General features: G+C 41.3%; 1 protein-coding gene across 1 annotated transcript in view; it reads right to left on the reverse strand.

Annotated features, from left to right (window-relative positions):
- Window positions 1-16814, reverse strand: part of USH2A (usherin) — a 784083-nt gene that overhangs the window by 41709 nt on the left and 725560 nt on the right. Inside the window, exons 64-69 of the mRNA XM_019920609.2 lie at window positions 13886-14095; window positions 11610-11848; window positions 10530-10738; window positions 4080-4256; window positions 2604-2687; window positions 617-861 (exon numbers count right to left, since the gene is read on the reverse strand). Of these exons, the coding sequence (XP_019776168.2) occupies window positions 617-861; window positions 2604-2687; window positions 4080-4256; window positions 10530-10738; window positions 11610-11848; window positions 13886-14095 (1164 nt within the window). The remainder of the gene's footprint in view (window positions 1-616; window positions 862-2603; window positions 2688-4079; window positions 4257-10529; window positions 10739-11609; window positions 11849-13885; window positions 14096-16814) is intronic.

The raw sequence follows: 16814 nt of genomic DNA on the forward strand, positions 1-16814 counted from the left end.
ACCAATCCCCAGGCCCCATCCAAGGCCAATGAAATCAGAATTTCTGGGATAAGGTCCAGGTATCAGCATTTTAAAAACTTTCCCAGATGTCTTAGCCCGTTAGGGCTGCTATAACAGAATACCATGGACTGGATGACCTAGAGGCAACAGACATTTATTTCTTAAATTCTGGAGGCTGGGAAGTCCAAGATCAAGGTGCCAGCAGATTGAGTGTCTGGTGTGGGCCCACTTCCTTGTCCTCACATGGTGGAAAGGACAAGGGAGCTCCCTGGGGTCTCTTTATAAGGGCACTAATCCCATTCATGAGGGCTCCACCCTCATGACCTAACTACCTCCCAAAGGCCCTTCCCCCATATACCATCACACTTGGGATTAGGGTTTCAACACATGAATTTTGGGGGGACACAAATATTCAGTCTGTAGCACCAGGTGATTCTAACGTGCAGCCAAAGTTGAGAATGCTCTTCTAGGGTTAGTCTCCCTTGGTCTCCACATTTAGCCAAACATAAGTGTCATCTAGTCCCTTGCTACTATGGCTCTGAAAATATTTCCTTCTAAATACAAACAAATATTTTAGTCCAGTGATAGAGAAATGAGGCCGCCTTTAGAGACATACCATATGGGTTTCCCCCGGTGGGTATACATTCAATGGAGACATCCGCTTTGGAAGAGGCACTAAAGGAGGCCTCTCTCTTATATATGGTTCTTTGAGGATTTTTCTCTGTAGTATCAGGGACAGAAAAATGGCCAACAAGATCAAGCCCAGAATTGCCATTAACACTATGAACCATAACTCGCTGTAGAACTCCGTGCTTTTGTTCCCTGATCCTTTCTTTTCTCCAGGAGTTGTCAGCACCAGGCCTGCAAAACCCAGGGACAGAAAAAGGAAATGCTATTTCAGAAGGCAATTTTGTGATTTCTTGCTCTGTTGTTTAATAAATTAGAAAGGCATGTATAGTGCTTTGTTGCACTTGTGTTCAGGCTGGGGAAATGGTGCAGTGGGTCGGTGGGTGTAAGGAGACGTTTACAGCCCTTGGGAGACCTTGCTGACACCTCTCAGGTTGGAAACTGCAGCTGCCTTGGCACGCTCCCGGGAAATACAGTTGGAGGGGGGATGAGGGGATTTTTTAAGAGGGTTACCAAAGTAACCTTGGGAAAAGCCTACTTCACAGCTGTGTGCCTGGGGAGCAGTCCTTTCTGGGCTCATGTGAGGGTTGGGTCCCAGACTAATATTGCTACAGAAACCCCATTACATACACAGTCAATGCTGTGTGGATCCAGGGTTCCCTCACTTCATGCAACAGCCCTGTTCCTGCGACGTTTCTTGCAAACTGGATTTTGAGACGTGAGATACCATTTTCCATTGGGATGTTAACAGCTTGTGCTCACTAACATGTGGTCTTTATAGTACTTCTTGTACTCTGGCCTCTCTGTTAAGTAACAAAAGCTCTGCAAGTCATCACTCAAATGCCCTGGGAGAGCTTCCTAGGGATGGAAATCCTTTAGCAAAGGGACCACTTACCTTTCATTTCTATTCAGGTGTTAAGAGTTCAGTTGATGTGATTCTCTGCACATGAGGCTGATAGACGTAGCTCACATTTAATGAGCATTTACCCTGTGCCAGTCCCTGTGCTAAGTAAGGGCTTTCCACGGATGCAGGATCGAAGGATGGGGAGTAGCAGGACTGTCAAGTCTGTGGTTGTGGGAAAGCTGGAATGAGCGGGGCAGACTCGGAAAGGCTTATGGGATCACTGCAGAACAGCGTTAAGCTGTGGAATCGCCGTCGGCCTGGCAATCTGAGTGGGAGAAAGTCTCAGAGATCATCTCCATCCCAGCCCTTTGCTAGCACCAGCTCAGAAGCCTCTGGATCCACGCAGCCGCCATGCAGGCTGGCATGCAGCAGAGGCCAGGGAGCTGCTCTTCTAAAGCCAATGCTCGTGGCCAAGAGGAAGAAGGACAGACACAGCTGTAAATGCCTACTCTTTTGACAGCCTTCCCCCTTTGCAGCCCCTCAAGGACTGGATGGGTCTGCTTGGCCTTCACACCCACATTGTCAGGGCAAGTTGATTAAAGGGGAAGCATTTAGCACTGGGGTGAGGATGTTTAAGGGAGGGAGAGAAGGTGACTAAAATTAAAAATTGAACTCCATGAGAGGGGGGCTACACTTTGCTAACCCTAACTCTGAATCTGGAATATTATCGTTATTATCAACACAAATTGGCATTAGGGTATTTTCTCTTTCCTCTGGCTTTCTCTATAAATTCACTTTTTTTTTGTGCACAAATTCATATAGCTCTTTATTGACAGAATCTGTGGTTAGGAGAGAACTTTAGTCATATCTCTCTGCATCTACAATTCAATGATTTGGCATTTTAAGAGTTTACCCTAACTCCTTGCCTAATGTAAGTTTCAAGAGGACTTAAAAAAATTCTTACAACACTTAACACAATTTCTTCCATATGGTGTATGGAAGATGTATAGATACATATGTATAAACAAACATGTATGCATACAGAAACACAAATACATATAAACAAACATGCATGTTTCTTTAGGAAAATGAGTAGATACTACACTAAATAGGATTTGAGTTAAATGTTTACCAAATCCAGTGCTGGTATCATATTGAATCAAAGGTGTCTTAACACTTCCTTCATCTGTAGTGCAGATGACCTGGAAAAAGAAAGCTAGACAAAGGTAAATGAGTCAGTTATTCAACATCTACAAACAGTGGGCACAGTTCCAGAAAAGCAATGTATTATAGCATGAAGGAGTTTGAAAACAGGATTCCACATCAAGTTATGAGGTTTTACCTATTATGCAAACTTATTTCTAACTTAAAAACTATCAAGAAAAACAGCTATCATTAGTGTAATAACGTATATAACATATATGTTATTACATATATGTTACCTATATAATAACATATATATATGTAACAGAGCTAAAGAAGTTTAGAGATTATATAGCAAAGGAAAAGAATTATCTGAAGAATAAAGGCTAATTCACAGAATGTATCTTGTTATGCATATAATCTGAACCTGTTCCTTTAAACTTACAGGTGTTCCTTTCACTAGGCAACCCAGAGTTTTCTACTAAGCAGGAAGGCTCAACAGGGATCTGGGAAATCAAATGGTCTAAATACCTCTTACAGTAGCCAGGAGCCTGAGGGAAGTGAGTCTTGTAAGTCACACAGATGATTAGAGGTCTGGCCAGGGGTAGAACCCGTATTTCCCAACTTTCAGGCCATCTCCCCATCCCAACAAACTGCCCAGGTGACCAAGAACTGTGACCATGAAAATGTGGAGCTGAATTGTTGTAAAGATGTTACTGATAAGTTTCAAATGCTGTAAATGCAATGCTGGAGCTCATTGTTTACCTGCCCCTTTTAGCCAAAAGAAATAGTACATATTTTCAAGGAAACTAAAAAAAATCAACCACTAATGAATTCACTGTATAAGACCAGATTGCCCAAAAGGGCCTCACATCTATTGGTCCTGTGGCCATGTTTATCATTAGAAGATACTTAGTACCTTGAAAAGCTTTTTCTCATTTCAATTTAAAAACAAGACAAACAGAAGAAGGACATGGAATTAAGTAGGGAGAAAGTATTCAGCTTTAGAGGGAAGAGCGTTGTTGTTCCAAGAACAGATACCGATGTTGGTTAAGGAAAGCCCTTACTCAGGGTCTAAGATTTGGGGATGGTCATGGCCTGATTATGCTCTCTTTGGAGGCTGTGGATGTATCGAGAGAGTCTCCGAAGTCCCTAAAAGTGTGTTATTTTGGGATACTCTTTGCCTGTGGGTTTTATCTCTCTAGGGCACATAACCTGCCCTCTGGTCTTGTTCCTGGGGACCCTCACGTCAGCAGAGGCAGTGCTCAGAGGACCACATCAGAAGCGTCATCAGGAAAACCTGATTGATGCCAAGTAGTCGCTTTCCCACGAGAAGTGACCACTTAACCCAGGACATGTTAATGATGACCATCTGAGGTCACCTTTCAGAACGTCAGATTGAGCATCTCGGAAAGCTGGGAAACCCAGCTTCTTGTGCCCTGAGAAATGGGAGTGGGAAACTCACTTCTGTCCGCCGTCTTTGGGATGTAGAGGGTGGTGTCGAGGCCGCTGTACACGCGCTGCCCTCCATCGGTCAAGACGAACTCCTTCAGCCGCCCGTTCAGCAGGAAGGAGCCACTCCAGTCCACACATACCACGGATAGATTGCTGTCCACCGAGAAAGGGGCACGGTACTGGGGCACTGTTGGGAGAAGGATGTAAGTTCTAAAAATAGTTGGACGAAGGTTCAAGTTCTAAAAATAGTTGAGAGAAGGTTGCAAGTTCTAAAAAGAGGTGGAAGAAGTCTCTAAGTTCTAAAAATAAGTGGGAGAAGGTTGTAAGTTCTAAAAATATGTGGGAGAAGGTTGTAAGTCCTAAAAATAGTGTGTTTTTTATTTTAAAATATGAGCACACATTTTTTTTTTTGTCCTTGCTGGAACCCTTCCTATTTCCCTTACTGCTTAAAGGAAAAAACTGGCTTTGGGGGTGAAAAGAAAACCATGGGAACGCATGTGAAATGCTTTCTCAGCAATGTCGCACCTGCTTTCCAAACAAAAATCAATGGAGAGTGGTGTTTTATGAAATACAACTATTAACATACAATGGTTCTGCTCATCAGCATAGCCCCGGAGCTTATATTTTGTTGCATTTTCCTTCTTTTAACAGCTAAAGTATCCTTAACACTATTAACTACAGTGGATAGCTATTTTTCATATCAAATCAATATTTATTGCTACAAAGCCCCAAGGACTAGATGAAGTTAATATTTTATTTTCTCCTAACTAAACTGCTTAGATGGTGAATTATGTTCTTTTGGCACCCATTTATTTTTAAAGCTTTTTCTTGAGCTGTTCGTTTGTTTTCTAAGATAGTTAAAAAGCCTTGCAAATAGCAATTCGAGTATAATAATTCATTGCCCTGACTAATCAATCAATAGCACAGTACATTAGTATATAATCAAGCCCAGGTCTCCTAAGTATTGTATCAGATAGAGAAGCAACGTTGTGTGCATTTAACAGGCATGAGAACTTTTCGTTTTTCAACTCCTTACTAAAATAAAGGAAGAATAATCCTTAACTGAGGCTCATCTTTTAAATGAATCATTTTTGTAGGAACAAATGAAGGGATACCATATCATCTTGTCAAGTCAGAAGAGATTTATTTCATGAGATCTCATTTTCTCCAAAATAATCAATACATTTGTAAGAGCATTAAGATCCAGCTATATATGAAATTGGCTTTTAAGAAAAGAAAAAAAAAGTGAGCAGTAGAAATAAATTGGATATCCTTTAAAAATTAAATCCATCTGTTGCTGATGTGAGGAAATATAACAAAATAAGGAATAATTACGCTTTTGTGATCATAAGATTCAACCATGAAGACAAATTTGATTCTCATCTTTTAAAATATTTTCATAAAGTTATAGGAAAATTTTTCTGCAAATACTGAAACAAGAGCTATCAAGCCCTCTTTAAATATATATATTTTAACACAAATTGTGCCTAATATCACAATGGAACATACTATTGTATTTGTCTGTGGCTTCCTTCTGTCACTTAATTTCAGTAGATTTCCACTTCTCCCCTACATCATAACAGTACAGACAAAGAGAAGGCTTATAAACAGTACAAAAATAGAAAAGGAAGGGGCTTTATTTGCCTTGCAGGATTTGGAGATCTTCCTGAGGAAAAAGAGTGATCAAACTATCAAAATAATCAGGAATAACGGATTTGAAGACTGAGAGAATGATAACAGCTACTATGCCAATAAAGCAGTACAATGCAAGTACAATAAAGTACTTGATGTACTTTGTTTTATTTAATCCTCAAAACAATCTTGTAAGAATTAGTTCCTAATTTTCCATGTGAGGAGACTAAAGTTTAGAGAGATCAAATAATCTGCTTAATGTCAGTAGCTGGTACGGGACAAAGGATCTGAACCCAGGCCTGCTTAACGCCAAAGCCCGTGCTTTTTTGTTAAAATCAGTACACATGTATTTAAAGGAGCATGCTTTACTAATTCACTTTATGCGTGCCCTTCAGTGGTGAGTGGGTTCATCCTGATGGTTAAATATTCAGGAATTTTGTGAGTTGGTTATTAAACCCAGCCACTATTAAAAATTAAATCATATAAACCTAAATAAATTATATTAAAACAAAGATAATAAATATTAAAACTTTGTAACTTCTTAATTATTTCACTACCTTTTATTATCTATGCTCTCATGCTGTTTAAATCTATTGTATCGGGATGGTGGAAATATTACATAATGGTACACGATCTTTTCCCAACTCTGTGTTCAGTGCTGTCACGTTGGAAACTTGAAATCACCCAAGCGGGAGTACTTTACACCATGGAAATTGGTGAGCGCTTCAAGTCAGGACATTTTTCTTTCATGGAGGCCAGTTGTTAAACATTTACACCTCACCTCTGCTCTTCCACTGCAGGTGTAATTCAGGCAGAGGGGGCGGAATATGTTGCTAATGCTTCTCTAGACCTTTTTCTGATCACGTTTATATAAAATTGCAAATACTGTTTTCAAAGCATCTTCTGGTTTGTATTCTTCGATACACATTTTCTCTCTGCTAGTTTGTATAATGAGTTAAAAGGAACATAAATGGTATTTAAACCCCATACAACAGCCAGTGAACTATTGTGTTTTCCCATGTCTGTGGATCCAGTAAACAGATTAAGAGAACGCTTTCTCCTTCAGTGCTACTGCAACCTTCAGCCACTTCTTCCATGTCAAGGAAGAATAGAAAGGCAGGACATCTTAAATCTGTTCATTCTGTTCTTCCAGCATAAGGGGAAAATGTCTGGCAGAGACTAAGTTTCATGTTGAAAAAGAGAATTGGTGACAACCTGCAAAGCTCACATAGCTGTTTTGGCCTGGCCTTCTGGCGATACACACACAAAACCTGGAACAAGTAGAAAAATTGGCTTATAAATATACAGATCTCCCTTGACTTAGGATGGGGTTACGCCCGATAAGCCCATCATAAATTGAAAATATCCTACGTTGAAAATGCATTTAATACACAGAAGCTACCAAACATCATCGCTTAGCCTAGCCCACCTTAAACGTGCTCAGAACACTCACATTAGCCTACTGGGCAGAAAGCATTTAATGCAAAGTCTATTTTACACTGAACGGTTGAGTATCTCCTATAATTTATTGCAAACTGTACTGTAAGTGAAAAACAGAATGGGTGTCGGGTATGGAATGGTTGTAAGTGTATTGGTGGTTTACCCTTTTGATGGCGTGGCTGACTGGGAGCTGCCGTCAGCATCATGAGAGAGAATCATACTACAGATCGCTAGCCTGACAAAGATCAATATTCAAAGTTTGAAGTATAGTTTCTACTGAATGTGTATCACTTTGGCACCATCGTGAAGTCAAACCATTGTACATAAGGGACAGTCTGTACTGTAAACGGTAATTGCTTCTCAAAGCTGGTGGTGGTGTTTTGTCCCATTCCTTGTATGGAGTAGCGTTTTTTATTAAGTCAGAATTCATTTGACTACACTTTCATTTCAGGAATAAGTGTTTCTCACAGTTCTTTATGGGTTTGTGAAGGGAGGATAGCGAGAGGAATAGGCAAAAAGGTAAAAGGAGGTTACACAATTAGGCAGTAGACGTTATGAAGAACGATTACACTTTGCTTTGATTATAGCTTGGGTGACAAAGGACACTGATTGCGTGGTGCCAATGGTAAACGTGAGACGTTCTGGATGCGTTCACTCACTCACTAAACAACACATTTTGGGTATCTAAGACTCTGCCCAGTGCTGGAGATAAAATGGAGAGAATGAGAGCCAAAGGAAGCGCACATTCAAGAGGAAAGATGCGCCCTCTGTCGGGGGTCTGCCCAACTCAAGCTGGTTATGAGAAGTTCAAAGGGAGGCAAGGAAGCTGGGTGTGAGCGTCTGGATTTCAAGCAGGGAGCTCGGGGAGGAGGTGGCCATTTGGGAGTCAGCCTTCGGAACTGAAGCCCTGGAGGAGATGAACTCAGCCGAAGAGGGAAGAGGTGAGGCGGGAAGGAGAGGAAAAAAGAAGGAAGGGGATAAAAGGGAAAGTGTGAGCAGAGAAAGTTTAGGGTTGAGGCTTAAAAACCTTGGCTGGTGGAAGATCAAGCAACAAAGTTGACTAACACTGAACATCCAAAGACGCAGGTTTCCCAGGAGAGACTTGTCATGAAAACGAAGGGGAGCCACTTTCTACCAAGGATGGAGGCTTCAATCACGTTGAATGTTCCCAACGTTCCCCAATGTTCCCAAAAAAGCCCACTGGATTATCAGTGTGGAGGTCAAGGGCAAATTTAGGAAGAGATTTTCATGCAGGGATGAGGTGGAAATCAGTGTGGAGGAAGTTAAAGAACATGTGGGAAGAAAGAAAATGGGAAAGCACTTGAAGACCATTCTTTAGAAGAGTTGTCTCTGTGGGGAGGAGCTGGGGCAGGAACCAGAGGGGAAATGGAGTCTGTTCGCTTTAACATTAGAAAGGCAGAAGCAACAGTGATACACTGAAGATTAAGGATAGAAAAATGATGAATAGTAGTGAAGGAAGTGGTACTCAAAGCACAAGAGGCAGGTTTATTTCAGATGAAGGACCACCCCTTCCTGCCGTGTCCCTGGCGGGAATGATGCAGATGCAGGACACGTGGCTGTCTAGGGTGGGAAGGGAGCAAATTACTGACTGATGACATTTCCTTTCCTGGTGAATTACAAGGCAAGGAGTTCTGCCAAGACTCTAGGGAGAGGTGGGTGAGGATTGTATAGGCTTGCGGGAAAGGGATGAGAAGAAGTGGAAGGTTTGAGGAGGGTGGAGAAGGTCTGAAATCTCTATTACAGAAAGCAGGTAGTGAGTTGACCAGGTTAACACAGCAGTACGGAGGGTGCTGCTGAGCTGGGTGATCCTGAGCTTAGAGTAACACTTCTACCTTCTAGGTGTGGAAACTGGAGGGACTTAAGCTCTGGCTTTAGCTCATCATATAGCTCCAGGAGCCTCACTTCAGATTCTAATCAATGTGAATGGCATCCTGGAATTGTAGTGCACAGTCCACAGCCCTGCCTCAGTTTTCTCACCTATAAATTTGGTTAATAATAGTACTTAACTTCATAGGTTTGTGGTAAGGATTATTTGTAAAACGCTTGAACAGTGCCAGGAACGAGCAAGTGCTCTCTAAAAATGACCTCTTGCGAACATCCTGCCATGTTACTGCTCGGGTACATTAAAGTCTTCGTATGAGGCAGTGAACTTTCACGAATGCATAACTCTTACTTCTAAAAATGTCAGTGCCAAATACCGAAGATGAGGTTATAATCTGATATAATGTTTCTGGAAAGCAAATTTGCAATAAGTGTGCAAAGCCTTAAAATTCCTGATGTAGTAAATTCCATTTGTTGCCATTTAAGAAGATAACCAGACATTCACACAAAGATTTGTTCACAAACTTTCTCACCACATTTATAAAAGGAAAATATTAGAAACAACTGAAATGCCCAATTTATTCACAGGATGCAATGTTATATAGCCATTAACCTTGGTGGCTAAAGAGTTTTTAATGCCATGGGAAATGCAAATAAAATAATGTCAAGTATAGAAAGCAGACTATGAAATTTTCATTAGAGTATGATCTCAGCCATGTAATAACAACTCTGCATAGAAAGGGGATTAAAGGAATGAATTACGCCAAAATATTAATGGTGGTTGCCTCTGGGTGTGGTGGGATTATAAGCAGGACTGGCTTCATGGTTGTGTGACCTGTGCAGATGCCCAGGATCCCTCATGTAGAAGAATTATGGACTTAGTTTGATGCTCTGCTGTCATTATCTTGAAATTGTTAACGATTTTTGAACAAGGGGCCCCATATTTTCATTTTCCAGTGGAACCCACAAATGACGTAGCTGGCTCTAATTATAAGTACTTATTTTATTCTTAATACCTTTTGTATTTGCCATTTTAAAACAGTAGACATATAAACCTTATAAAATCTGAAAAGGACTTATTTTATAGAAATGTCAGGAGGCCCCAACGGATTAGCTAATTGCCCTTTTCTGCACTCAGTAGCCCTTTTGCTTTTCCTGGCAGCGCCGTATATCAAAGCTTTCCAGAAATGCGAGCTATGACGCCACGTCATTTGAAAAGAAAAGGAATGGCAAACTTCTCTAAAAAGTTAGCTCAAAATAAATAAAGAAAAGAAGTCATCTTACCCATGGAATAGCTTTCTCTTAATTGGTTTTCATCCCATTGCTACATGAAACATCTTCCTAAATGCACTCTTGATCTCCATATTATTGAATCCAATGGGCATTTTTCCCCCATAGTCATGTTCACTGATGTCTCAGTAGCATTCGAAGGAACTGAACACTCAGTCCTTTTAGCAAACTGTTTTCCCCCTACCTTTCAGGACAAGCTTCCCCTGCGGCTGCCCTCCTAGCTTTTTGGCTTATGGCGGCAGCCACTTCTACTCACATTCTTTTTGGGTGATGAAGCTGATCCAGTCAGAGGCCGTGCTGCCCAAATCATTGTGGGCCACCACCCTCAGCTTGTAGGTGGTGTAGGGCTGGAGACCCCCGAGGCTGGCTCTCAGCCCTGGCCCAGCGTACTTTGTCTCGGTTTGGCTAGGAGTACAGGGGGTGGCTGAATCCGGGGGGCAGGCCATGTAGAGCTGGAGCTCATAGCTGGAATGAGAATGGACACGTAAAGAGAAAACGGGCAAAGGAATCAGTCTCACTCTCTTTTAAACCTGTTGATCTTTTGTTCTCACTGAACTGCCAGCTCTTTCAAATTCCCATTGGTGGGAGACTGTTCTCAGAAACACTTTATTTAATGCTGTTGGAAATGGGCAGCAGATGGAACCAGAGAAATGATAAGAGAAGTCACATGTATACACATGTTGCTGTCCACCCAGCAGCCAGGAATCCTTGTTGGTAGAGATAAGATATTTCTCTCTTTTTAGAAGAGAGTGATAAAACTGTTCTTCTCTGTTGAAAATAAAGAATATCTTTTTTTCCTCCAGATTATCTTGAGTGAAATAACTTCTGTGGTCTTTCAAACAGTGGTTCATTACGACATTTTAAATTAGATCAAGGAAATTCTGATTTAGTCACAGAAGTTCCTTATGTTCTAGCTGAGCCCTGTAGAATGAAACATTCCAGGGAACCATGAGGAAGAGCACATCCTTTCAATGAATGGGAACACACTGCCTTGTCCTTTTTTATTTTTTGGATGCACTGCGTGGCATGAGGGACCAGGGATCGATCCCGTGCCCCCTGCAGTGGAAGTGCTGAGTCTTAGCCACTGGACCGCCAGGGAAGTTCTTGCCTCGCCTTTCTTATTTAAAGAAAATTTTGTTGTTCACCTTTCTATCCTTAGCTGATTTATGATTGAAACACTTTGTGGGGAATGTGACCACGCAAATCAATTGATTTGTCTAAGTTGCTATAGGTGTCTGTTCAATCAGCAAGTCTTCCTTGGGGAGGGCTGGGTAGCTGCATGTCTGTGTTCATGCCTTATTTCGGTTTCTTTGTCCTTTTGGCTCTCCCACGCTACCTTTGAATGACGCCGTTGGGGAACAGTGGGGGACTCCACTGGAAGGAGGCTGTCCTTGAGGCCAGTGTCTGGATCTGGGGACAGGACAGTCCTGATGGCGGAGCAGAAGGAGTTCTCAGCTCTGCTGTTGGCCCTTGGCTGCAACAATTGAAGCAAGTACAGGCCTCCACCCCAATGGAGTAGGTCGTGAAGGGCTGCAGGCCATGAAGCGTCTGCTGGGTGGCCAGGCCTTCAGCCAGCTGCAGGAGGAGAGAGAAGACTAGATGAGGCCCAGTGGCAAGTCACAGACAGTTGGTTCACTTTTACCGTGTACCATGCGTTCTATGAATAGAGTGCCGTGCTAGTTACTCTGGGAGATGCACCCTGGCATCTATCACAATATCTACCCTGAGGAATGACCAATCCAGCTGGAGAGGCATGGCTTAAACATGCAAAAACATGCAATGAGATAACAGTTTGATAGAAGTTTGAGGCAACAGGGTAGAAATCACAGGGAACAATGTTGTCTATTACCATAAAGAGATATTAGAAAATGGCTCAAAAAATCACAAAATACTGACCGGGTTCTGTGACCCTCAGAATGATGCCTTTTCGAAAAACAAAATCTATATTTGAATTATATTTATTATATTATATTTCTAAGTCAACATTCACTAAGGTCCATATTCTGCCATTGTTACTTGCATGTAATTTTGGGGTCAAAACTCCCCTCAAATCCCCTCAAATCTTAGAGTTGAGTATTTAAGAGCTTGAAATATATATTATCTATTTGTATATTTACATATTTAAGAGTTTGAAAGTCCATGTCTTCCTCTAAGGGTATGGATCTGTATGAAATATAGTTTTTTCTCAATTATCTTGGTTGCATTATAAACTTTTTGGTTTATCTGGAGCAAATATTTTTACCTTATTGTGCTTCTACTAAGTGCTCTTTGGAATAGAAGAGCTCAGAAACTAGAAACTCATTTTCACATTGACATAAGCAACATTTAATTAAGAAGAGCTACCTGTTGTTTAAAAAAATGCATACAAGGCACTCCAAATAGGAATTATTTGAGTTTATTAATATTATCATTTTATAAGCATGGATAATCAAGGGTTGATTGTATTTACATCATCTATATTTATTGAATCGGAAGCCTTGTAGAAAATATGCTAATATTTCTTTAACATTCCATACAAGACTTCCTTGCATGTGAGTTATCTTTTGAAATTGTGTTTCACTACCTGCTACGCTGGCCTCAGAGGATTTCTCCACACTTGCCAAAATTGTTCCCTCGATTGGTCTAAATAATGTATCATGTCATACCAGGATCTGTGCAATTTCTCTATGAGGTTTGTGTGAACAAAGTATTCTAATCTATACTTATTTATGAGAAATGTGAGAGTGACACCAGCTGTCCTGCAGAGAGAAGAGACTTCATCCCCTGGCAGGTAGTCTCTTCATTTAAATAATGCAGGAACTGGTCTAGTTGATTATTTAGTGTCCCTTTCAGTGAACGGCTGGGCTAAAACACAGTGTGAAAGATGATTTCCCTCCACAGACCATCCTGTCTCCTCGATGTGCCCCAAATGTGTTAATACACGAACAGCGGAGTAGGGCTGAGCTGAGCTGTTCTGTTGTTTCTTCCAAAGACCTAGAACTTTCTAGAAGTCACCAAAACAAAGTCTGAGATTTCAGTGTGCTATTAGAGATTTGCTCGTGCCAAAATGGGGATTCCGAGGATATCCTTTGCTCTACGTTTTCCTTTTTCATATTAAGATTTACACCACCTACAGAGACCCTTTGTTGGCCCCTTACTATAAGCCACTACTACGCTGAGTGCTTGACATGTGTTTTCTAATTCAATTAATTCAACTAATTTGGTTATCTCTAAAGTCTTAGGTTCCTTAAAAGATCTGTGGAGTCTTTAATACCACATTTAGCCCTCCTCTCCCAGAGCATTTACATATATTCTGTACGTTTCCTAACGCTATTTCTTTGCAGAGGGATCTTTGGGCCACTAAGGTCACCACAGGGCAATTGAGAACAGATGGATAAGAAAAAGCAAGGACACCATGGTTTATGATTTTTCCGTCGTGGAGCACAGGCTGTGGACGCGCAGGCTCAGCGGCCACGGCTCACCGGCCCAGCCGCTCTGCAGCATGTGGGATTTTCCTGGACCGGGGCACGAACCCGCGTCCCCTGCATCGGCAGTCGGACTCTCAACCACTGCGCCACCAGGGAAGCCCCTATAATTTGTTTTAAATAAACCGATCAGAATGCTGCTGCTCACCACCGTCTGGGCCCCGCTGGTATCGTTGGAGAACAATCTGTAGAGACTGACAATCCCGTTGGGCTTCTGCGGGGCACTGATGTTGACCACTGCTTGGGTGGCAGAGACGGCATGGAACTTGGGGGCCCTGAGACCTTCCGGGGGGGCGGGCCCAGTTCTACACCGCGTCCAGCTACTGGAGGCTTTTCCTGCTGAATTCACGGCCCAGACCTCAAAAAGAAATCAGTAAGACCAGTCAAAAGCCAGAAAACTTCAGGCTGCAGAGAAGTTGGCAACTCAGAGCAACTGAAAACAACAGAATGAGATAAACTTGCATCTTGCAACTTCGTAATTGCAAAGGAGGGCGGGTCCTTCCTGTGTTTAGCCTTTGACCCTGTGAACACAGAGGGGGTCCTATTAGAGTCCCGATTTCTGAACGCAAGCTGGCTGATGGCTGATTTAAGCCTAATGAAAAACTGCTCATCTCTGTGCGGGGTGTGGAGTGATTTTGTCAGCTTCTGCAGACTGGATGGATCTGCAGACTCCATAAAACTCAGCAATTCTTAAACCCCGGCCCCACCCAATCTGCATGAAAATTGAATTTTCCTTTCATCAAGGAGGGAATAAACATATGGAAGGAGGTGTAATCTTATTTATCAAGCACCATTTGTATAATTAAACACGAATATCCTAAGAGGTTGCCTTAGGTCATCATTTGCATGAGTAAGTGATTTGTAGAATGTCAGGTACAATAGACAGAGGAGATGGATGTGTGAGTGGATAGGGTTAAATTAGGCCCAATAATAGCCAACCACACAGTGATCAATCAGGATGATAGATCTAAACGGCAATCCGAGCAGACTGTCTGCACGTCTAGGAGTCTTCCTTAGTAAGCTTTCGTGTTGTGCAGGTCTGACCTCAGGAAATTGTTCCCTCATTTGGTGTCTCTGTGTATTTATATATGTAAAGACACACACACAAATATTACAATATATACAATATATACGCTATAGATAATAATTACAATATATACCATTATATGATATATACATGTTTTATATAATTATATAGGTGTGTGTATATATATATATGTATAAATTTGTTCTGAGCTTTTAAAGACAAGTCTGGAAAACTTGTTTGATTCTCTAGTACACACGTTCTAGGTGTGCGGTGTTAAAAGAGCATGCAGAATGTTCAAAATACGAGATATTTAGAAAACACTGTAGGAGAACACTTTGCAGTGAGAGTTTAGTTTCATTTTTGTTTATTTTGCTTTCGCATCAATAATAATTTTAAGAGAATAAATAAATATTGGAGAGATTTTCAGTACTTAGGCTAACTTCTATCAGTGTTTCTGTACTTTTTTTTTTTTTTTTGCAGATTTCTTCGTAAAAGTAAAATTTCTGATGTTGAATTGCTCTTCGATTGCTGTCAAATGCAAATCTCCTCTTGCTGATAGGATTGCCAGAAACCCCGTTTTTTTCCCCGGTTTTATTGAGAAATAGTTGACATACATGCCACATTTTAAAAAGAGGTAACTAACCTACTTACAAAGCAGAACCTGTCCTTTTCAGAGCTCTGATCCATTTCTCTCATAGTTTGCATAATAACCACTAACATCTGTATAAATTCTATACTTTACAAAGCACTTTAACAAACGTTCGCTGACTTGGTCCTCACAACACAACCTCGTAAGGTGGCTGGAGAATGTATTATTAGCCCCTTTTACAGATGAGGAAATCAAGGCTCTGAAATGTGACTCTCGTTCAAGGTGACAGAAGTCACTAGAGCTGAAACTAGAATTCTACTCGCCAATAAACTTTATTGCTCTTCCCAGTAAACTGTGCTTTTGATCTGTATGTCATCCATACACATAAATAAGATACTCAGGATCATGAATATGAAATGACTTTTCTATAGACAATTACCTACCTGCAATTCTGGATTGGGTAAAGTCTCTTAGCTTGCAAGGGTAAACAGACATGCCCAGGTTGTCTCGAATGATAGAGGTTTGTTTTGATAGGCCCAGAAAACTGTCTTAGCAATGGGAAAGCTAGGCTCCATGGAAAACAGAGTACAGGGCAGAACACAACTGTAGCTGCTCTTAGCATCCGCTCTGGAATGGCCATGGTCAGTCTTCCAACAGGGAGGGTAGCTATAGGAGGTAATTGGTGAGGAGGTCAGATTTCAGGGCTGATGAGAAGCAGTCGTGGACTCCCCAGTCTGCTCCAGACCAACCTCTGTTACTGCTGATGTCTTGCGGTGGAGGATTTTTGATTACACGACGAGTAACAAAGACTGAAAGGAAAATATTCTTGAGAAAGGGATGCAAAATAAGGTGCACATATTGATATCAAATTCTTTGCCAAGAGAAGGGCTTTGGTTGGTTGGTGATTTAAGGGTATACAGAATTTTAGTGGGGGCCACAAAGGATAGAGAACGCAAGGAGGAAAGTGCAACTGGGCTTGACAAAAATTCAGCAAGTTGCCAATTAATTACTGAGCATTCCATCTATTAAGGCTTTTTAATGCTGCTGTTGGCAGATAGGACTAGACCTCATGCCTTTCTGCGTTACATGGGCAAACGGGGGTGGAGGAGTCCTAGTTCCAAAACGTAATTTAATCCATGGTATTTTCAAATACTTGCATCTCAATAGTGTGGTATTTTGCTACGGATCTTTAGAAATATTCTCTTCTAAAACCTAGGCAATACAGAATTCCCCATCAGTAAGTGGAAATGTATGTAGGATCTAGTGTCTTTTGTCTTTGACAGGAGACCTTCATAATACAGTGCTTTTTTCCTAGTCTTTCTTTTTAGTATTCAATCAATTTCAGATCAAAATAGCATTCATATAAATCAACATGCTTATGCAAAGCAGGAGCAGCCTATTTACATGAGCTCCTCTGGAAATGAAAGCTGTTACAATGAAGAGAAAGCTGTGCTAATGAAG

The sequence above is a fragment of the Tursiops truncatus genome, chromosome 1 (genome assembly GCF_011762595.2).
Source record: "Tursiops truncatus isolate mTurTru1 chromosome 1, mTurTru1.mat.Y, whole genome shotgun sequence".
NCBI classification, from domain to species: Eukaryota; Metazoa; Chordata; class Mammalia; order Artiodactyla; family Delphinidae; genus Tursiops; species Tursiops truncatus.